We start from the raw sequence: 23,811 nt of genomic DNA on the forward strand, positions 1-23,811 counted from the left end.
TGCATTACCGAAAAAGGTCTGCCGATCTGCATCTGATCTGTGCTGTTAGTCAATGTCTCAGAGTGTGTTCTGTCAGGAGGGCCACCCCCCCCCCCCGTTAGAACTCAATAGCTCAGCGGGAGAGTTTTTTTTCTTCGTTTAGCCCACTGGGTTGAATAAAAAAAACTCACAGTGTGTACTAGGCTTTAGCCAATGCACCTGAAAAAAAAAAAAAAGTTTGTTGATACGTAATGTTTGTAATGTCCTAAATTGCTGGGTGACTGAACGGACTCCTGAAGGCTCTTTTCATTTGACTAGGCCCAATACAACCACAGGTTTCTGATTCTCAGACCACAGAGAGATCAAAAGTTAAAACTGAATTCCAGGAAAGTTCACAACTACCTGACTTTCCCATCACACAATGGTTAAATGCTAATTTTTGTCTGGGACACCTCCAAAAAGCAGTTTTAGCTCATCTTGTTCCTCACTTATGTATTCCTCGTTTCTGTGCAACCTGTCCTTCTAAGGCCTCATTCACATGGGTACTAGAATGCATTGAGTGACCTGGGAAGATGCTGGCCATTTGAAGGATCTGTGTAAACTAGAATATGATTTATATCCACCACATCCAAGTGCAGGAGGAGTCTTTTTGTTTTAGAAGTTTTTATTCCCATGGGTGCGTTCACCTGTAGTCCCTGAATGGGCCGTGTGATTAAATGGCTGGAGTCATCTCGTGCTGCATGTAGGCAGCCATTTCTTGTCTATGGAAATGCAATGGATGCACAGTCACAGCTGTTGGTCCCAATTTGACACTGCCTGTGATCACCTGGGCCCACACGGCTGTCAAATTGGGATGGGTGGCTGTGTCCGTTCCAATAGACAATGAATAGGCTGACTGCATGCAGCTTGTGCCGCCTCTAGCCACCTAAAAACATGATCCATTCCGAGACTATGGGTATAGGCGCCTTTGTGAATAATGCCAAATAATCCATTATTCTCTGTTGGTTGTAGGCATTTCTCACATGATTACGTATGAGTTCAGGATTAGCAGTTCGGCATTGTAAGTGAGGCCAAAGAGCCCATCTACAATCCTAGGTGCTGAAGGGAAGAGGAGAATGCTGGCTGCCAGGGGTGCAAGCGATAAGGTAATTAAAACTGCTTTTTAACTATCTTGGACAAGAACAAATATGTTAGGCCTTGCAGTGTGAGAAAAGTTCTGCTACAAGGGTAGTTCATCTTAATAAAAAATGTACACTGTTGTCTTGGTCAAGCGGGACAAAGTCCCAGTGTCATTGTAATGAATGAACTCTCCGACTCATCCAGAACAAGATTCCCAACGCATACATTCCTGGAAGTGGCTGTAAAGCAAGTGGGTGCAAGAGCAATCACTGGCTGAAAACGAATGACTCAGAGCAAAGGATTTGTCACCAGCAAACCAAGGAACTCCGTATAAGGGTCCAAAATTGTATTGAACAATCCCATCTAAGCAAACAACAGCGACATGCCAAAGCCATGCAGGACCTCCTCAACAGGCAAGTCACATGCCTGATGAAGGGGGTTCTGTGTGTCTCTGAAACATCACTGTTCATTGCTGTGATGCAATTGTTCAATAAAAATGCTGGACTCTTTTATAGAGTTCCTTGGTGTGCTAGTGACAAATCCTTTGCCCTTCCCGACTCAGTTAAACTCGCCTTACCATCACTCCCTTAGCACTCATGTCTCAGTTACAGCCAGCTAAAAAATGTTGCTTTATCTTAATGCATTCTCTGCATGAAGGTAAAAAACCTTAAGGCTTCATTTCCACTGGCGTTTTTACAGCCACTGTTAGCCTTTTTTACAGCTTAAAAACACCTGTCCATGTTTATTTTGTAAAAAAAAAAAAAAAAAAAAAACTGTGAGCTGCAGCTTTAAAAATGCCGCGGTAGCGGTTACTTGAGCGTTTTCGCACGTTTTTGAGCGTTTAACGTCTGGCGTTTTTACAGCTCTACTCTGGAGCTTCAGAACGCCCTGGCCCTGCGTTTTTTTATACAGCTCAAAAACGCCTATGCCATTTGCAGCTCAAAAACGCCTATGTGGGCATGATGCCATAGAATAACATGGACCGGCGTTTTTAAGCTGTAAAAAACGTTCAGAAAAGTGGCTGTTAAAACGCCAGTGGAAATGAAGCCTTAATGTGCAGCTCCTCCCCCTATACTTAACTGAGCCCCATCTCCATCCAGTGCTGTGCCTGGGACCAGTGGTTCTCTCTGCTCTCTCACTAAACAGGGAAGCATCAGTGTGAGCCATTGGCTTTTTGCTGTTGTTAGCAGCCAGTGAGCGGGAGGGCGGGCCGAACCACGATGCGTGGGATCCAGCCCCCATGATTGCCCCCATAGCAAGCCGCTTTCTATGGGGCCACTCAGCAGGTGGGGGGTAAAGCCAGGAGTGCCTGCAGGGGACCTCAGAAGAGAAGGATCAGGGCTGCTCTGTGCATTGCACAGAGCAGGTAAGTATAACATGTTTGTTATTTAAAAAAAAAAAAAATTGGTTTACAATCACTTTTATTTGGTCATACACATAGAATTTCATTTGATAAATGTTTGTGTGAATATCTAGCCATATATGGCAAACTTTGGTCAAGAATATTGGGTAAAACTCTACACCTCTGCTGTACAATGAAAGACGCAACACACTGATAAAGTCATCACTCTACTAATCTTGTTTTTTCCTCCCGTCAGCCCCTCCCTCTGCACGTAGAGCAACCCAACTTTCTGAGTATCCCCTATCCCCCTCTGTGCCTTTATGCTGTTGAATTAGTACCAGGCCCTGTACTAGTAGCATTTAAATAAAGTCAAGGTTTTTGTTTTTTTGCCAAATCTACAGTTTAACTGCAGTTTTTGGTATTTTTTATAGCTCCCTGGAGTTCAAATGTTATAAGGTAGGTAGGTATATTAATAAGAAAAAGAAAAAACACACACCACCCATGTCACCTATTTTTGATAATTTATCAAAACAGTTAATCAAATTATTTAACTTATGGCCCATATAAGCAACAAATCAATATACAGATCTAGCACCTAAAGCTTGCAACCAGAAAAGAGGCCCTAACATGAAATAAGTCTTGTAGGCTTATTTTAAATACGGCAGCCAAAGCGCAGTCCTCATAGCATATCCCATCACCCAGTCACATGTGTAAAGTGCAATAAAAGTAGCCCAAAAGGGCACATAATAAAGTGTTGGCTAGGCCACACCTCTCTTTTCTCCAGCAAGACCACACCCACTGCCCATGAGAAGCGACTTGACCACGCCAATGAGAGTTACACCACGTGATTATTCATTATTGGATTAAAAGGAAGAGAAAGATTATAAACAATAAATTTAGTTGACATTAAAAGCGACACAAAAGTAGAAGTTGCTGGAAACAAGAAAACAATTAGTTTGTATAATTTTGATTTAAACTCCAGGTAGGGAACGAGGGTTTATCTGGACATAGGTGACCACGTTAGTCAACATAAATCCTTGGATTACATACCTTACTGTACCACACAACTCTTTGTTTTATGAGTGCCAGAATCAACTCCCAGCTCTGTTCATTGAGAGAGAAAATGCAATGTTGCTTTTGATACAATGATCACTTATGGCTTTTAGGAGAACCACATTGGCATCATAGCCTGTGCTTACACTTTATAATTTATATGGCAAATACAAAAACATGTATGATAGACTAGGGCTTTTAGGTCACTGGTGAAAATATATTGTATAGAAAACAATAAATGCATAATATTAGATTTATAATTGAACTTTGTAACAAATTAACAATTTTAAATAGATTCACTGATTTCAGCATAGGACAGGTATTGATACTCTGTCAGGCCCTCACTACTGTCTGCTGTGGGAAGGTCCCACTCATCTTCAGCCTCACTCTAGTGGGCTTAAAGGAAGCCTTTCCCAAAAGAAACATGGACACTTCTATTTCTGAAAGCATTCTTAAATTTACAAGATTTTTTCACACCTGCCTAAAATGTTTGCGCAGTACTGTGTATATATATATATATATATATATATATATATATAATGTGAATGTGTGTGTGTGTGTGTGTGTGTGTATATGTATTACGACCCATGTGTGGCCCATTTAAAGTCCAATATTTACCTCTGTGCTATATGGATAGGAGGTGTTCATTTGTCCTTAAATTGAGGAATGGTGCCCATACAGCAGTGGTCTCCAAATTTCGGGCCGTGGCTGGATGTGGACCTTTACTTGTCTATACCTGACCCTTGGGGCAGCATTCAATCCATGGACGTCAATAAGGGGGCACCATTCCATCAACTGACACCAATGATGGAGCACCATTCCCCCAACTGACACCAACGATGAAGGCATCCGATACAATGGTCACGATTCCTCCCATTAAAACCAACGATGGGGAATAGTTTACTTCCACTGACACCAGGGCACTTTCTACCCACACTGGCCATAGTCTGGCCCCCTAAAGCCTGAAGGACAGTAAACTGGCTCTTTGTTTAAAAGTTTGGGGACCCCAACCATAGAACCATATACCCAAGAAAGTATAAGATGAAACCACCATTTTAGAATTTCTAGATATAAATATGTTCATCTGGTCATATACTATACATTTAATATTCGTACAATTATTAGAATTTTCCTTTCTTTTTTAGAATTGTTTTCTATAGATCTTATACATGCAGTATTAGGCTGGTAGCTTTCTTGAAGTATGAATTTAAAATGGATATTATATGTACAGTATTTTGATCTTATAATATCTACTGTCAAATGTTTCTGCATGTGATGCCCATAAAATGCGTTGGATACTCCTGTGACTTTTACTGTGGCAAAAAATAAATAAAATCATCTAGACTTAAGAAACTTAGGTGACGCTTTTACTTCTTGACCATATTTACTACTCTGTATTTACTACTTCATGTTGGAAAATCTCCCTTTGAAATAATGAGCACCTCTGACCAGGACAGAATTTCTAAAGGGAAAACCTGCCTTCTTTTCTGTGCCTGATGGCAATTGCAGCCCTGCTTCCGATCACTGGCGACAGTGGTTGTTAAAGTGAAACTAAACCTTTGTTTTTTGTTTGTTTTAAAATCAACATTTCATACTTATCTCCACTGTGCAGTTTGTTTCGCACAGTGTGGCCCCCGAACCTCGTCTTCTAGGGTCCCCCGGTGGTGCTCGCGGCTCCTCCCTGCATCAGGAAACCCCCTAGAAGAAGCGCTCTCCCAGGGGGTTGCCTTGGGGGCACACTCCCGAGTCAAGCATTTGCGTCTATAGACACAGAAGATGGACTCGGGCACCCCCGTCATTGGATTTGATTAACAGCAGCGGGAGCCAATGACTGCGCTGCTATCAATCTATCCCATCAAGACCTGATAACCCCAGGCAGAGAGGAACAGTGCATCTCCGCCAAGGGATCAAAGGGCTCAGGTGAGTAAAACTGGGGGGCTGGTCAGTGTCAGAACTTTTTTCACCTTAATGCATAGGATACATTAAGGTGAAAAAACACGAGGGTTTACAACCCATTTCAGCCACTCCAACCTGTATACACCATCGGCACTGCCTTGTAGTGTCCCCCTCTCCCCTCTGTGTACGATTCATAAAAATAAAGCGCTGCAAATACCTTATTTCAGAGCCGAGATTGCAATCACATGACCGGCTGTTTTAAAATAAACTTCTCCGTGTCCCCTGTGTTCAGTGGGTGTCGGGGGACTGAAAGGGGACTATTGAATACATTTCGGGTTTAGGCGGATTCATCAGCCCCCAGTGTATTGATATTAAAGCGTTCAGGCTACAGTTGTGTGGAGCCTTGCTGTGGATTCATCGGCCTAAACCCAAAAGTGATTAAATAGTTTTAATTTTGTCCCCCAGCCCCCACTGAACACAGGGGACCTTTAGAAGTAAAAAAAAAAAAAAAAAAGAAGCTGCACAACGGGGATTCGCTTATTGGTGCACAGAATTTTGGAGTCCCCGCCTGCTCTACCCTCAGACCCCTCACTGAGTTTTCAGAAGCAGGTCGGTACAGGAGGGCTGGAGACTGCTGAGGGTTATGAGCGGAGGAGAGATAGGGATAGAGGCGACAGCTGGTGGAGGGAAGGGGAGACAATAGGAAGAAGGGACAGCTGGCGAGATGGAGAGGAGGGGAATCCTGCCGACAGCTGAAATGTCATCAGTTGTTAGGGATGCGGCGGCTCGACTCCTCAACAACCGATAATTGCCGCCATACTTTTCTTTACATTTATCTGTCAGCGCTTTGTTGGTATGGTTTATTGAAAGTGGAAAAATGGATATTACCGCGCTTATCAAAGGAGGGGAAACAGAGAGGGGAAGAAAGGGGGAGGGGAAATGAAAGTGATGAGAAGTGGAGGTACAGCTGCGGCACTGGAAGGTGTATCAAACCATAAGCAATTGAAAATGGGGAGGGTAGTGCTGCGCTAATCAGTGGTGAATGGATAAGTGAATAAACAGGTGGGGGAGGGGAATGAAAGTAGGTGTAATTGAAATGAGGAGCAATATAGCCCAAATGGCATCAGCATAAAAATAAATATAAATGATCAGTGAACAATAACAGTAATGGTGCAAATCATATAACTACACAGGTTCCTCTTAATGTGATGAAATACACTATAAGTAATGGTGCAAAAAAAAATTTCAGGTAACTGTGCTAAGTGACACTCCTATATTGGTGATAAACAGTCCATCAACAGAGTTTCAAAAATATTAGCAAAAAATATAAGTAAAATTTCAAAAGTCCAAGAAAGCAAAAGTGCAAGTGTAGGTCCGCAATATGGAGTGAGAGGAAAATGGGTATCCAGTGATCCTTTTAGGGTAAGTAAGGATGTCCCCTTACCTTACTGCTGTAAGGTAACAGCATATAGATCCAACCACATTAGATGGTTCACTCGATGGGCTCTGATCCAACAACGGCAGGTCCTCCTTGGGGTTCTCGTCCCAGATTGGTCAGTTTCTCGCCCCAAAGAAATAAAGCATCGATGGTGTGATACCGTTTTAAAAATTTTAATTCTCAAAGAAAATAGACAGGGGTACTCACATAATCCAAAATACAATTGAGCATGTAAAAAAGAGGGGCAATCTGTCGCCAACGTCCACTGAGAGGTATCGGAGGTGACGTTGGCGACAGATTGCCCCTCTTTTTTACATGCTCAATTGTATTTTGGATTATGTGAGTACCCCTGTCTATTTTCTTTGAGAATTAAAATTTTTAAAACGGTATCACACCATCGATGCTTTATTTCTTTGGGGCGAGAAACTGACCAATCTGGGACGAGAACCCCAAGGAGGACCTGCCGTTGTTGGATCAGAGCCCATCGAGTGAACCATCTAATGTGGTTGGATCTATATGCTGTTACCTTACAGCAGTAAGGTAAGGGGACATCCTTACTTACCCTAAAAGGATCACTGGATACCCATTTTCCTCTCACTCCATATTGCGGACCTACACTTGCACTTTTGCTTTCTTGGACTTTTGAAATTTTACTTATATTTTTTGCTAATATTTTTGAAACTCTGTTGATGGACTGTTTATCACCAATATAGGAGTGTCACTTAGCACAGTTACCTGAAATTTTTTTTGCACCATTACTTATAGTGTATTTCATCACATTAAGAGGAACCTGTGTAGTTATATGATTTGCACCATTACTGTTATTGTTCACTGATCATTTATATTTATTTTTATGCTGATGCCATTTGGGCTATATTGCTCCTCATTTCAATTACACCTACTTTCATTCCCCTCCCCCACCTGTTTATTCACTTATCCATTCACCACTGATTAGCGCAGCACTACCCTCCCCATTTTCAAATGGTTTATTGAAAATTGCACTTCTCCCTCCTCACTGAAAATTGTATATGCGATTCCATAAGGGAATGTGTTTGGAACATATACAAAGTGCATATAGCTTAAAGTGTCAATAAAACATTTTAGCTCTTGTGGCATGATCCACACCTTTGTGGGCCTGTTTTTAGCTGTAAGTATAGGTAATAGTTCCACTGAACACACTAAAGCAGCAGCTGAGCCCCAGGAACTTCCCTGGATCTACATAGCAGTGCTCCAAATGAAAGTATTCATTGTGATTAAAGGATTCCATTTAGGGGATATTTAGGGCATTTGTAGCTCTTGAAAGCCTCCCCTCAAAAAGCACTACACCCAACAACACTTCTGCTAATATACTAACTACAACATAATTTGAAATGCTCATTTAAAAACGTACTGCGGTATGATAATAAAGTGATATACAATCTAGAGATATGTAAATAGCCAATTACCTTCACCGCTTTTGGAGTTCCTCTTTTTCTTTTTGTTCTTGGAAGAGCCTTTTCTGACCTTGCAATCATCAGAAGTTTGGACAGGAGTGGCCGATTCTGAAGATCTGTTTACAGAGTCATCAGTTAACAGGTTTTCTTTAGTTTGTGAGACAATGTCTAGTGACCCATGTGTGGAAGCATCGGGAGGACCATTGTTATCAACTTGGGTCCCATTTGTCTGATCTGGTGAGGGAACATCAGAAATTTCAATATTTTCATTAGAAGAGACATCAGTGTTCCCATTGTTAAGTGCTGATGTCGGCATGTTGGCAATATCTTTATCCTGAGCTGGTGGGGAAACCTCTACACTCTTATCCTTCTCATTTACAGCCACGCTAACCTCCTCAGCTAACCCTGAAATAAGAAACACATTCCCACTGTCTTCTTCCTCCAAAAAACTTGGTTCTGGGTTCTGAGTTGGCAAAACACCATCAGCCACTGATTTATCTTCCTTAGAAGGCACATCAGATGAATTATTGTTTGAAGGGCCATCAACCACTGAAGTTGGCGATCCAATAGAAACACTAACTGAAGAATCAATTTGATCATGCGCAAGCCCTTTATTACAAATGTCTTTTTCTGCACTCTGGATGTTATTATTATTCAGCACATCTGTGATTTTGGAGTCCACTTCATCTGACTGGTACCGTCTCGTCTCCGATGAACAAGCACCTACATAAGATAGAACATTGGTCTGTGAAGGTTTTTGAGAATCTTCTTGGCATCCAATAGTACTTGTATTCTTTGGGATAACAGCTTCACAAGACTGAATCTGCATACTGCCTGGAAGACTTTCTTTTTCCAGATTGGCCTCATTAATGAGATGTGTGGTTGGACCCAAGATAACACTCTGTATATTATCAGTGTTCTCCAAGCAACGTTTAGTGACTTGGTTTATAGGACATAAAGGCTCTTCTTCTTTCTTGACATGGTCCTTTGGTTCAATGTGACCCACATTATTGTTGTCCTCAGTTGGCAGAGAGGATTTAGAGACACTTTCATCAACTGTTGTGGAAGGACCGTCATTAGTGGTCTCTTTTGCATCCCCATTCAATAATTGCACAGGTTTGCCTTCATAAAAACAAGACCAGACAGTTTTAGTGGATTCATATAAGACACTAGTAAGTAGCGCACATAAACATGCGACACCAAGCAATTTCTTGTACTTGCCACTGGGCATGCAATAAAGTTAGGGAAAGCATTTTAGAAGCAAAAATAAATAAATAAAAAATCAAGCAAGTTAGTTTATTTCCTGGCATGCAGAGAACCAGACAAGATATTTACATCATATCAAGGACAGACAACATAGCAAAATCTATTTTATTTCTTAGCATGCAAATGAGATAAATTCTTATTTTTGGTAAATGAAACAAAGAAACTCATATTGCACATCCTAATCTGAAATGTATCCTTATTTACAAAATAAATATGACTATTCTAACCATTACCACCATTCTTTTATTTTTTTAACAAAATAATACATTTTATTCCAACTCTTGTACCATCCGTTTACCTGTTTAATTTCCGTACAATATGGAAAATGAATAATTTTTCCTGTTACTAAAGATAGAATGTTCTGGTGTATATGAAAAATTGTAAGGTATAATACTCACAAAAATGGAAGTTGCAATCTTGTGGTTTGTTTTAAATATTCAGCCTTTATAGGGACAAGGAATGCGTGACATCACTAAAGCACAATATAGATGACCAGCTCTAGGGACGGAATATTCCAGACTGCTTCTTTCTTACAGAAACCGAATGTCCCTTTTTTATACGACACATTATGGGTCTCATTAACAAAATTTGTATTTATTTTTTTATGTCAGTCCCAAAGTCTGTTCTTTGCAATAGGCTAAATGGTCACATATCACCCCTTCCAGAGGGAAGCTTGCACAGAATGCGCATTAGACTGAAGGACTATTAACCCAATATTAAATACCCATATTTTTGGTTAATTGGTGCAGTGTCCGATTCTTTGCCAGATCGCCACTGCTCTCTGAAATCCTAAGCAAAGAATTCAATCGTATTCCTTGCCCTGCCATACAAGATGGCACTTGTATTTCAAGAAGAGCCAAGTGGATCAACGACCAGCAAGTTCTCCATTTATTCCTTTGATGTAGCCACTGAACGGGCATACGATACAGTATTTATGCTAACCTTCTACTAGAGATTCTCCATTAGAATATATGGAGAACTCACTTAGGCCAATCACAAGAGTACGCTAGTTGAGTTGACCTGCTATTGCTATGGGTAAATGGATCAATTTTTCCAGCTAGAGTCAAAGGCAAAATTTGAAGTGTTATTGGAGGATAAAATCCTTTCCCACTGGATAAAATCTTTTCCCACTCCTCCGAAAGTGGACTACCCTTAAAATGAGACTAGATTATAAATTTGATGCTAATTTGTCCATTTAAGTGCTTTTTTGTGTTACATTTTCCTTATCAGTGAAAGCAAAAACCAACATCCTAGTAATTTTTCTCACAATACATTTGCATCAATCAAGCGTGATTAATCAAAGCAAATGCATCGTAGGAAAGTCTGCAAAAAAGTTAACATGTTGCTACTCTATCACAGGGGTAGCAACAAAATAGACCTCCCACTGCTTTTGTCAATGTGTCACTACTGCAAGTTTTTTTGGGCATACAATTGATCCCTGTATCTCAAATATAAGCAAGAAACAAAAAGAACATATGTAAAACAATGCACGTGCAGAGCCTACAAACTATGCAAGCAAGCAATTTTTTTTTCTAAGAAGACAGTAAAAGCGGCAGCATGCAAACAAGCTCAGAAACGCCTAGACCAGAAATGTCTGCAGGAAAGCCACTAGTCTCTGTTTAGCTTAAATCTCCTGGGCGAGAGTGATCTCCTGGGCGAGGCAGCAGATCTCATACCTAATTCTGTAGGAGGTTTTGTGCCCAAATCATTTGTAGAAGCTTTGAGGGCCCCAGATTCCATTTTTGTTCTTGCAGTCTTGCGTAGCTGGAAACCTTTTTTGATATCCGCCAGCAAGGCATCGATAATACAGTCTTCTTCCACCTTAACAACACCTTTTCGGACTAGACAGTGCAAAAAAAAAATAGATAAATATGAATAAAATAGCCCACATTTTTATATCACAATGCACCAATATACCAGATAACATAATTATTCTGTGAAGGTAGGGAAGACCAACATTTTTTACCTAGTTCTTCAAGTGATGGTCTGGTGTACCTATTTGAGGTCTTCATATTTACAATGGTCAGTTTAAGGGGTACCAACTTTTTTGCAGTTGATTATATATATATATATATATATATATATATATATATATATATAAATAAATAATGCAGCCAGCCAATGCTACTAGGCTGTTGTGAACACCTAAAGCTCCAAAAGGTGGGCAGGGAAGAGGATCTATCATAATCAAGGCACTTATTATGCAGCTGAAAAACACCATGTGTAGGCGTAGAAGGTTTACTATGCTTTTAAAGTAGGAGAAGCCAATGGGTGATTAAGCCCACCAGTCTTGGCCCATTTCTAAAATATAAATTTTGTGCAAATTGCCCCATTAAAGGGGTAGTAAGGGAAATGCTCACAATCCATGCCAGCCCCTCTGCTAGCATAACATGTACTATACAGTGTATGTTTTTTTTTTTAAAGTCTTCTTCTAAATACCTTTTTTCATATTGCCAATCAGCGGTCACGTGACCACCCGTCAGTCTCATTCTCTGATAAATGCACTACAGAGAGAAGGGCTGAGCTCCCCCTCTGATAGTCTGCTGGGCAGTCACGTGACCGCAGATCAGCAAAGTAAAACATTGTAAAAAATTTTGTCCTAACAAGCGGCCTGCCAGCAATTGTGAGCAGTAACATTACTGCCACTCTGAACAGCGATAGAAAGGGAGCAGCTGCTCACATACAGGAGCTGACAGGGAGAGAGGAGTGCTTGCGGGATGTCTGAGGCATGTAAACTGACCACAGTAACCAGGGTTTAGCAGCCATGACTACCGTGGTCAGGACACACAAGCAGGCAGGATCAACCAGGTTTTTTACAGCTTAGAAAAAGGAAAACCGACACTGCACAAGCACTATGCATTTTAACATGCTTTAAAGGAACATTATCTTTTTTTTTTGAGTTACAACCACTTTAAATATAATATTTTTCAAAGTACATGGATAAAAACAAAAATGCAAGGGACATGGCCACCTTTGCTACAAACCTATTTTATGGCAGCCTGCTTTCTCAAAAGCAATGACACTGCAAACCATCAAATGAATATCAGCGCAAAATTATTTAGGAATTGCTAGTAAAGTTAATCTTTATTTACAGAAAGAATAGTTAAGGTGAAGGGTGGCAAGGAGACCTCTACTCCATAAAAATAGAGGAATTGCTCATTCATGTAATAATATAAAAAAAACGGAACCTCTGATAAAAACTTTTCATGGATGATGATAACCTTCAAATCAGTATTAAAGTGGAGGTTCCCCCTAAAAAAAATTCTAACAATACATTGAGAAGACTGATTACACTGTTCGGCTTCTGTCGGAAAGTCGTGACACGCAGTATGCGCCGGTCGGAGGAACGTCAATCAACTAGGTCCAGCAAGAATCATACCCGGAAGCCGAGGGATGAAACGGCGATATCGAGGTATGTACGAAAAAAAAAAACAAAAAAAAAAAACAGCCTACCCGCAGTGTAATCAGTCTTCTCAATGTATTGTTAGAATTTTTTTTTTAGGGGGAACCTCCACTTTAAGATCACCATTATCTGAGGGCAGAAAAAATAATTACCCTTCACAGAGGTCAGTTAGAGTGATTGCTATAAGCAATATGTAAAAAAAAAAATTATATGTATATTATTTGACCGCCCTTTGCCTTCAAAACGGCATCAATTCTTCTAGGTGTACTTGTACACAGTTTTTGAAGGAACTCGGCAGGTAGGTTATTTCAAACATCTTGGAAAACTTAGCACAGATCTTCTGTGGATGTAGGCTGCCTCAAATCTTTCTGTCTTTTCATGTAATCCCAGACAGACTTGATTATGTTGAGATCAGGGCTCTGTGGGAGCCAAACCATCACTTCCAAGACTCCTTGTTCTTCTTTACACCAAAGAGAGTTTTTAATTACATTGGCTGTACATTTGGGGTCATTGTCCTGCTGCTGCAAAATACATTTGGGGGCAATCACTCTCCTCCCCAATGGTATTTATGATGGATAAATATCTGCCTGTATATCTCAGCTTTGAGAACACCATTGATTCTGACCAAATCTCCAACTCCATTTACAGATATGCTGCCCCAAACTTGCAAGGAACCTCCACCATGCTTGTTCCTTGCAAACACTCATTATTGTACTGATCTCCAGACCTTCGGCAAACAAACTGACTCCTGCTACAGCCAAATATTTCAAATGTTTATTCATCAGTCCAGAGCACCAGCAGCCATTTTTCTGCACCCCAGATCCTATGTTTTTGTGCATTGTTGATTTGCTTAGCCTTGTTTCCACTTCGGAGGCATGGCTTTTGGTCTCAATTCTTCCATAAAGACCACTTCTGGCCAGACTTCTCTTAACAGTAGATGGGTGTACCTGGGTCTTACTGGTTTCTGCCAGTTCTGCGCTGAAGGCACTGCTGGACATTTTTATGATATTGAAGGGAAGTAAGCATTGTGTCTCACATTTGCTGCATTAAGTTTTCTTGACTGACCACTGAGTCCACGGTCTTCAATATTGCCAATTTGTTTGGGCTTCTTCAAAAGGGCTTAACCAGCATATCTTGGAACCCTAGTCCACTTTGAAATCTTTGCCTGGGGGAGACCTTGCTCATGCAGAACTACCTTACATCTTATTGCTGGGCTCAGTCTTTCCATGGTGTATGACCTGTGACATTATACTGTCTTCCACAACACCACCTTAGTAGCAGAGTTTGGCTGTTCCTCACCCAGTTTTAAGCCTTGTTTCAGTTAATGACTGCGTTTTAACCTTTATATGAAGTTGAATCTCATCAGCAGCTGCTAGGTATAATTGGTTAATTTATTCACCTGACTCATCCGCTTTTAACCCCAAAAAAAAGGAACTGAACAAAAAGAAAAAAAGGAACATCCGTGTGAAAGAGCCCTAACCCTACAAAATATTTAACTTTGTGCACATAGTGTGCGAGTGTAAGAATTGATGCTGACTTGAAGTCAAAGGGTAGTCACAGTAAAATATTGATTTGCCGATATTACATTTTTTCTTCTGTTTGCTCACTTTGCAAATTGCTAAAAAAATAAACAATTAAAATGTATATTTTTCAAAGCATTCCTACTTTAAAGCATCTTTTTACACCGGCCTAAAATGTTTGCAGCGTAGATAGATAGATAGATAGATAGATAGATATTTTTTGCACTTCTCAGCTTTCTGGTGAATGGCCACAGTGACATGAATACATTGCTTAAACACCGTTCTATTAGTAGGACTCACTGATTTTTCCATTTTCACCCTTCTGTCGCTTGGCTTCTTCCTCTTCTAGTTGCTTTTTCCTTTTTTCAGCTTTAGCCGCCTGCTCCTTTCTATCTTTATTGTCCTACAATTAAAATAGATTTAGGTGGTCATGCATTGATATGCAGCTACAAATAGAGGCAATAATAATTAACAGTAAAACAGCACAAGGGAACAGTGAGGCCTGCACTGAAGACTCAGGTCCTGCTAACTGAACCCAGCACACCATTACAGGCACCTACCCCATAGCAGGGATGGACTGGCCATTGGGACTACAGGGAGTTTCCCGGTGGGCCGATGGCTCAGTGGGCCGGCTTCAGTGACAGCGGACCGCCGCCCCCCTGTCTCTCCCTTCCTGCAGCGCTCACCTTGGGGGGAACAAAGAAGCAGGGGGAGGACCAGAGGAGCAGGGATGACGACAGAGGGGCATGGGGGAGGGGACAGACAGCTGACTCAACAGCTATGGCCTGGGAGTTTCTCACTTCTGCCTAATCTTGTCCCATAAAGGGGGGGGGGCACCAAACTGATTCTTTGCAAAATAATGTCTAGCTTCCCCATTGGTACTGCCTATAAGAATACCAGTACCAGCCGTTCTACTCTAATAAAGTAGAACAGCTAGTGAAGGGGGAGAGGGGGTGCGGGTGGCCGGGGGTGCGGGAGTTGTCCGGCCGCCATGGGAGAGACCTGTCAAAGTGGGCCAGTCTGGATGAAGTCCAGGGCCAAATTTTTGTCCCAGTCCAGCCCTGCCCCATAGCAGAACTTACCTGGTATCATAGCACACCATTATTGGCCAGTATGCTAGCTACAGGACAGGGGGCTGAACTTGAAGCAGTGGATAACTAGCTCTGTAACATTTATTCTTAAGTACAGAGCTTTTCCAAGACCAGTTAATTTTTATATGGTCTTCAGTAATACAGCAAATAAAATAATAAATTAAAATAAAGGGAGGCTTTATATTCATATAATAGCTTCAATAGGTTGTACAGGCAAATATATATAAAACTCTCCCTGGGGAATGTTCAGATTGGAGTCTTATTTATTGGTACCCTTTCTGCAGTTTTTACACAGTTCTCCATGCAATCAGTATGACTCACTGATTGTTCCATTTGCATCCGTCTTTCATTTAACTGCTTCCAATCAGGCAGCCATACTGGACATGTGCCATTTCCCTTGGCCAGTTTATGACATTGAAAGATATTCAAGCTCCGGAAAGAGGTGGTAAAGTGTAGTTCCATGTTAAACTGGAAACCCTCCACCAGTATAGGTTTATTATGCGTTTTTTATTATCCATTATATCTAAAAATAATTTTAAAAAATATGTCCTTTTAAGTTGTTGACTTGGAGCAGGTGTATACAGAACTGCAAGCTATTCTGAATAATTTCCTAGACAGACTGAAATGAGGTGCATTACCATACAATGCACTACCACAGCCCTAAGATTCTCAAACATTTGTTAGGACAGACAGTGAGCACATCTAGTTTACAGTATACCGTATTTATCGGCGTATACCGCGCACTTTTTTGCTCTGAAAATCAGGGCAAAATCGTGGGTGCGCGGTATACGCCGATACTCGCTTTCCCGCGCTGAGTTTTGAATACTGCGCCGACATATACCGAGCGCAGTACACCCGGGTATAGTCAGGCAGTCTCGGCTCCTTCCGCGCTCACGTCCTGGACGTACAGGACGTCAGCGCGAGAGTTGCCAAGCATTGCCGACAATACACGAGTGTACTGCGCTCTGTATACGTCGGCGCAGTATTCAAACTCGGCGCGGAAAACGAGCGGGGAAGACGCGAGGACGCCGGACCCGACGAAGAGGACACCCGAAGCCGCAGAAGGACACCGGACCCGACGAAGAGGGCACCCGAAGCCGCAGAAGGACGCCGGACCCGACGAAGAGGGCACCCGAAGCCGCAGAAGGACGCCGGACCCGACGAAAAGGACACCCGAAGCCGCAGAAGGACGCCGGACCCGACGAAGAGGATACCCGAAGCCGCAGACGAACACCGGACCCGACGAGGCAGCCGCGCAAGACACCAAAACTGTAAGTACAAAAAAAAACTTTTTTCCACAGGATTCGGGGCAACTTTAGGGGTGCGCGGTATACGCGGGAGCGCGTTATACCGCGATAAATACGGTAACTGAAATCTGCCAGCACAGTGCAGACAGGATCAACTATGACAACCATAACTTCCCAGTCCTGAGAGGGATCACAAGGAACAAATCCATTCATGTGCTAACAAAAAAGGCATGCCAATAGAAGGAAAGTGACAGGGATAGGATTGAATGACTTGAAACCTGTGGTACCTTTTATGCTTCTATTCGTTGAGTGGACTTCCTAGTCTGTGCTATTTGCCTACCCATATAATTGTATCATACAATTTCTTGCCACGGTTTATACAATGCAACTTATGGCTAAATAAAGGAATTACAAAAAACAAAACAAAAACACCCTAGATGAGTTTCGAACCTTTTTTGCTTTTATGAAGAGATCCCGAAATGTTTTCATAGTACTGAACGTTTCCTCCAGAGATAGTTTAGCTACATCTTCACATAAGTAATCAGCCAGCTTCTTCTTCTTCTGGGAGAGGTCCTCCAACAGTCCCTCAAGCTCCTTCAGCGCATCAACGCAGTCCTACAGGCCAGAAAACAAGCCTTCCATCACAATATTGTATTGATATGTTGTATCTACAGTATGTCCTTTCTGCTGATGTTCATTTTCTGTTTCTGGGATTTTTAAAAGCATTAAAGCGGAGTTCCACCCAAAAATGGAACTTCCACTTTTCGGAAACCTCCCCTCTCCAGTGTCATATTTGGCACCTTTCAGGGGGGAGGGGCAGATACCTGTCCAAGCCAAGTATTTGCTCCCACTTCCAGACATAGATAGCTGTGGATATCGACGCCACGTACAGCCCCTCCTCCGTTCCCTGGCTGTCTTCTGGGAGACACACAGGTTCCAGAAGACAGCAGGGACCAGTAAGGACGCGCAGCGCGACTCACAAAAGCGCAGTAGGGAACCAGGCTGTGAAGCCGCAAGGCTTCACTTCCTGATTCCCTTACCGAAGATGGCGGTGCCTCAACCCGAGAGCCAAGGGACAGATTGCGGCATCGCGGGCACCCTGGACAGGCAAGTGTCCATATTTTAAAAGTCAGCAGCTGCAGTATTTGTAGCTGCTGACTTTTAAAAAAAGAAATTTCAGCGGAAGTCCGCTTTAACCTGGAGTTTTTTGTTGCTCGCTTAAAGTTGGTTTTAAACTATAGGCCCATCTAAGGCTAAGCTCTAAGATCACAAGGGTGGAGACAGTTTGCTGCATTTAGAGCTGGCAGACACAGGACAACTCTGTGCTATGGCTGCATACAAACGGGTTAAATTACTGCTGCCAGGTATGTGTGGCCAAAACTCATCAGAAACGCTAACCCTTGATGTGCACTGGTCATGTCAATGGTCGTTCGAAGGCTCTATTCACATGTAACCGCTCAGATGAGCGGTTACATGCGAACAGCTGAGTACAGCTGAGTACAATTAAACATTTCCTAACCCTAAAAGTGCCATTTTTTTCAGCAGGAACACGGGGGAACGTAGTTCCAGCACTGAATGTATGTAATGCCAAAAAGTAGTGGGGTGTGCTGGAGAATCTATTGTTGCTGGGGGATATATTATAGTGGGGGCATTTATTGTTGCTTGTGGGGAAGCAGTTGTTGCTGGGAGGGATCTACTGTTAAGGGAGGAGTCTATTGTTGCTGACTGTTGGGAGATATATTGCTGCTCATGTGGATCTATTGTTACTGGTGGTATTTTGTTGAGGGTGGGGGATCTATTTTGCTGGCTGCAGATCGATTGATTTTATTGCTTGTTTATCAATAACAAATTCCATACAAATGGATTTATCACCACAAAAACGATGCTTTGTATTCTCTAAAAGGGCATAACTGGTTGGTAGGTAGGTGGAACCAAGCGACGGTGCTCAGAGGTGGGTAGGGGGCGGAGATAAGGAGTGATTTTTTACTTTAACACTGCTTTTTTTTGTATTAACTTAATTGCTATTACAATGGATGAACAACTTCACTTGGGCTCGGGCCCGGATTTACTCCCTTTGTCGCCCCAAGGCTGGGTCCTTCCACCCACCGAGCCTCCCAGCAGGCGGCTTCCGGTCTCTCTCACCCGCCCGCCGAGCCGCCTCTGCTCGCACAGTCAGTGTGACTGTGCAAGCGCCGAGGGGATGGGCAGCTCACTCACCCCCCCGACTGCACAGTCACTTGTACGTCGAGCCGCCCGCCAGCTCAACCACTATGCCGCCCCTGCACCCACTGCGGCCCCAAGGCCTGGCCTCGTCAGGAATCCGGCCCTGCTTGGGCTGTGACAGGTCCTTTTGGAGGGATCTTGCGTCTATAGGGTTCTCTCTGGCCTCCAAAGCATCTGATCAAACTGAGATCGGTATGATCCGATGCTTGTAAACATCAAAGCGAAACCGGAAGTGACAAAAAGGGGATTTTTAATACAGCTTACCTGTAAAATCCTTTTCTTGGAGTACATCACGGGACACAGAGCGGCATATTCATTACTATGTGGGTTATATGGAGTACCTTCAGGTGATGGACACTGGCAATCTCAAACAGGAAGTCCCCTCCCTATATAACCCCCTCCCATAGGAGGAGTACCTCAGTTTTGTAGCAAGCAGTATGCCACCCAAAATGTTCCCCATAAGAGGGGTGGGAGCTCTGTGTCCCGTGATGTACTCCAAGAAAAGGATTTTACAGGTAAGCTGTATTAAAAATCCCCTTTTCTTTTCCGTACATCACGGGACACAGAGCGGCATATTCATTACTATGTGGGATGTCCGAAAGCAATGCTTCCAATGAGGGGAGGGAGACATCTCAGCCAGGAGATTTAATTCAGAAAGTATTCTTTAAATCATAATAAATCCAAATTAAATCCAACAAAAAATAATTATTCTGATTAATTTAATTAATTCATTAATCAATCAAGGGTGCCCCGAGTCTAGAGGATCTCAAATCGCAGCCTGCAGCACTGCCTGTCCAAAGGCTGCATCGGCCCTTCGTCTCACGTCCAATTGGTAAAATTTTGTGAACGTGTGGACCGATGACCAGGTTGCCGCTTTGCAAACCTGAGCCATAGAGATCTGGTGGTGTGCTGCCCAGGAGGCGCTCATGGCCCTAGTAGAATGGGCTTTAACTGATAAAGGAGGGGGCAACCCCTTCAAGCCATAGGCTTGACCGATTACTTGCTTAATCCATCTAGAGATGGTAGCTTTAGCTGCTGCCTGACCTCTTTTAGGCCCTTCCGGCAGAATGAACAATGTATCCGTCTCTCGAATCTCTTCTGTAGCTTTGAGATAGGCCTTCATGGCCCTGACAACATCCAAGGTGTGCAGTAACCCTTCCTTTCTAGAAGAGGGCTTTGGAAAAAAGGATGGTAGGACCAAATCCTGGTTCAAGTGAAAACTGGACACCACCTTGGGCAGAAAAGACGGATGTGGACGGAGAACCACCCTATCCTTATGTAGAATGAGGTAAGGTTCTCTACAAGACAAGGCTGCCAGCTCTGAAACTCTTCTAGCGGAAGCCATAGCGACCAAAAATACCAATTTCCGAGTCAGTAAAACTAACGGAACTTCCGCCAGAGGTTCAAATGGCTGTTTCTGCAGTGCTGACAACACAAGATTCAAATCCCACGGACAAACCGGAGACTTGATGGGGGGATTAATGCGTAGGACCCCCTGAAAAAAGGTTTTAACTAAAGAGTGCGTGGCTAACGGCCTCTGAAACCATACTGATAAGGCAGAAATCTGTCCTTTAATAGTACTTAAGGCCAAACCCTTATCTACCCCTATCTGGAGGAAACGCAATACCCTGTCAATGGTGTATTTGCGTGGAAGCCATCTCTGGGACTCACACCAGCTTACGTAGGCCCTCCAGACCCTGTAATAAATTACTCTGGAGACTGGTTTTCTAGCCTTAATCAGAGTAGTAATAACTTGGCTAGATAGGCCCCTACCCCTGAGGATCAGGGATTCAGCCGCCAAGCCGTCAAATTTAGATGCCGTAAGGCAGGGTGGAGTATCGGGCCTTGAGAGAGTAGGTCTGGCCGAAGCGGAAGGGTCCATGGTTCGCCCACTGACATTCTCACGATCAGTGAGTACCACGACCTCCGGGGCCATGCGGGGGCTATCAGAATGATTGGTTTGTTTTCCACCCTGATCCTGCGCAGCAGGCGGGGCAGCATCTGTAACGGGGGGAAGGCGTACAGCAGATTGAACGGATGCCAAGGGCAAACCAACGCATCGGTTCCACAGGCCAGAGGGTCCCTTGATCGGGACATGAATTTGCTCAGTTTCCTGTTGAACCTTGATGCCATGATGTCCACATCCGGAGATCCCCATTTCTGGCAGATCTCCTGAAAGACCTGGGGATGGAGAGACCACTCCCCTGAAACCAGCTGCTGGCGACTTAAGAAGTCCGCCTGTAAATTGTCCACCCCTGGAATAAAGATCGCCGAGATGCATGGTACATGCAACTCTGCCCACAGGAAAATTAAGCTCACTTCCCTTTGGGCGGCTCGACTTTTCGTGCCCCCCTGGTGATTTATATATGCTACAGCCGTGGCATTGTCGGACTGCACTCTCACTGGAAACCCTAGAAGTTTGGACGTCCAGGCCTTTAAGGCTAAACGGGCCGCCCTGATCTCCAGGACATTGATTGGTAGCCCCCTTTCTGACTCTGTCCAAACTCCCTGCTGGACTTGCCCATCCAGGACCGCTCCCCAGCCCTTCAGGCTGGCATCTGTGGTTACCAGTTTCCAGATGATGGGACTGAATGACTTCCCTTTTAGGAGGTTCTGAGGCTTTAGCCACCAGTAGAGACTTTGCCGGACCCTTGATGGGAGGATCAACGGAAGATCCAGGCGTTGCGGATCTTTGTTCCATGCAGACAGGATGGTAGCCTGTAGGATTCGAGTATGCGCCTGAGCGTATGGCACTGCCTCGAAAGCGGCCACCATCTTTCCCAGTAATCTCATGCACAATCGTATAGTTGGCTGCCTTTTGCTTAGCACCAACTGAATCAATTCTTTGATCCCTTTGAACTTCTTTAAAGGAAGAAACACTCTTTGCTGCTCCGTGTCTAGCAGCATGCCGAGGTATTCCAATCGTTTTGTGGGCTGCAAAGCCGACTTTTCTTGGTTTAACACCCAACCGAATACCTCGAGGTACTGAACTGAAAGGGCTACCGCTCGACACAGGCCCGGAGCAGAGTGATCTATGATCAGGAGGTCGTCCAAATAGGCCAGGATCAAGATTCCCTGGGTCCTTAGATTGGCCAAGATGGGGGCCAGGACCTTTGTAAACACACGGGGGGCAGTAGCCAACCCGAAAGGAAGAGCCACAAATTGATAGTGGCGCCCTGCGATAGCAAAGCGTAGGAATTTTTGATGACCCTGAAAAATTGGGACATGAAGATACGCGTCTCTTATGTCTATTGAGGCCAAGAAATCGTTTCGCTGCAAGGCTGCGGAGGCAGACCGTATGGATTCCATCCGAAAGGACCGAATCCTCAGGTAAGAATTTAGAATCTTTAGATCTAGGATGGGCCTTACATCGCCGTTGGGCTTTGGCACGACGAACAGATTGGAGTAAAAGCCTAGCTTGTGCTCCTGAACTGGTACCTCTACGATTACCCCTTGGTTTAGAAGACGATCCAAGGCTGTTAGCAAGGCAGCCCTCCTTTCCGGATCGCTTGGAATTCTTGATTCCTGAAAATGCGGAGGGGGAAACTCCCGAAATTCTATTTTGTAACCAGTCGCCACCAGTGAAAGAACCCACTTGTCGGGGATCTTGGCTTCCCAAACCTTTGCAAAGAATCGAAGCCTGCCCCCCACCCGATTGAGTGGGGGCGCCCCTTCACAACGCTGACTTTGGAGCAGGTTTAACTGGCTTGCGGACCCATGGTCGCTTGCCACCCGCGGCCTGCCCTTGCGACTTATTACCAAAGTTTGACCGTGCAGGAGGCCGTCGATACTGCCTGGGGGCCGAGGGCCCTGGGGCTGGGGATTGCTGCCGCTTAAACGCTGGACCCCGAAATCTCCTTTTGACTGGTAAAAGAGTACTCTTGCCACTAGATATCGTCTGTATATATTTATCCAGATCTTCCCCAAAGAGCCTTCCTCCGTGGAAGGGAAAACCCGCCAACAGCTTTTTACACGGAGTCTCTGCCGACCAATTCTTTAGCCACAGGAGCCTTCGCATATGCACCAAGAACAGCGATAGACGGGAAGCTTGTTGGATGGAGTCCTTTATGGCATCCACCGCGAAACATAGAGCCCTGGGAAGGTCGGCCAGATCCTGTGCCTGCTGAGCCGGGAGCTCTTTTAGCATCTGCTTAGTCTGGTCTTTTAACGCCTGACAAATGCCAATTGCAGCCACGGCCGGTTGCACCACTGCCCCTGCAGTAGAAAAGGATGCCTTCAAAAGGGTTTCCAACCGCTTATCAACCGGATCCTTGAACATCTGTATGTTTTCTACTGGGCAAGTTAAAGATTTGTTTACGCAGGAGACCGCTGCATCCACAGCGGGAAGCACCCATTTCTTTGAAAATTTTTCCTCCATGGGGTACAAAACAGAAAACCTTTTAGGAGGCACAAAAATTTTATCGGGCCGGGCCCAATCTTGAAAGATCAGGTCTTCCAATAATGGGTGAACCGGAAACACTGCGTTACTTAATGGTGCTTTTAAGGAGCCCAAAGAGGATACGGCAGGAATCTGAGGCCCTGGCGAGGGCAGCTTAAAAGCCGAGCGGACCATGTCCGTTAAAGACTGTACCCACAGATTCTCCGCTTGAGATACCGAAAAAGGTTCCTCAATAGTGGACTCCTCAATGTCTGAACCTTCTAGGCCCTGCTCCGTTTGGTCCTCCTGGGATTCTAAATCCTCTGGGGAGAGAATCTCAGCATCAGAGGACACCAATTTAGGGGACGGAGATCTAGTCCGCTTTTTGGCTGTCAAAGAATTAGTAAGCAAAGTTGTCAGCCT

General features: G+C 43.8%; 1 protein-coding gene across 5 annotated transcripts in view; it reads right to left on the reverse strand.

Annotated features, from left to right (window-relative positions):
* Positions 1-23,811, reverse strand: part of INF2 (inverted formin 2) — a 111,940-nt gene that overhangs the window by 2,114 nt on the left and 86,015 nt on the right. For 4 of the 5 annotated variants that reach the window (XM_040332325.1, XM_040332327.1, XM_040332328.1 and 1 more), the window contains 5 exons: positions 17,238-17,402; positions 14,750-14,852; positions 11,203-11,367; positions 8,273-9,382; positions 3,491-3,544 (listed from right to left, as the gene is read on the reverse strand). In XM_040332325.1, the coding sequence (XP_040188259.1) occupies positions 3,492-3,544; positions 8,273-9,382; positions 11,203-11,367; positions 14,750-14,852; positions 17,238-17,402 (1,596 nt within the window). In that variant the 3' untranslated portion in view covers position 3,491. The remainder of the gene's footprint in view (positions 1-3,490; positions 3,545-8,272; positions 9,383-11,202; positions 11,368-14,749; positions 14,853-17,237; positions 17,403-23,811) is intronic. The other variant, XM_040332326.1, reaches the window with a different exon arrangement.

Source organism: Rana temporaria, chromosome 13, assembly GCF_905171775.1.
Source record: "Rana temporaria chromosome 13, aRanTem1.1, whole genome shotgun sequence".
NCBI lineage: Eukaryota > Metazoa > Chordata > Amphibia > Anura > Ranidae > Rana > Rana temporaria.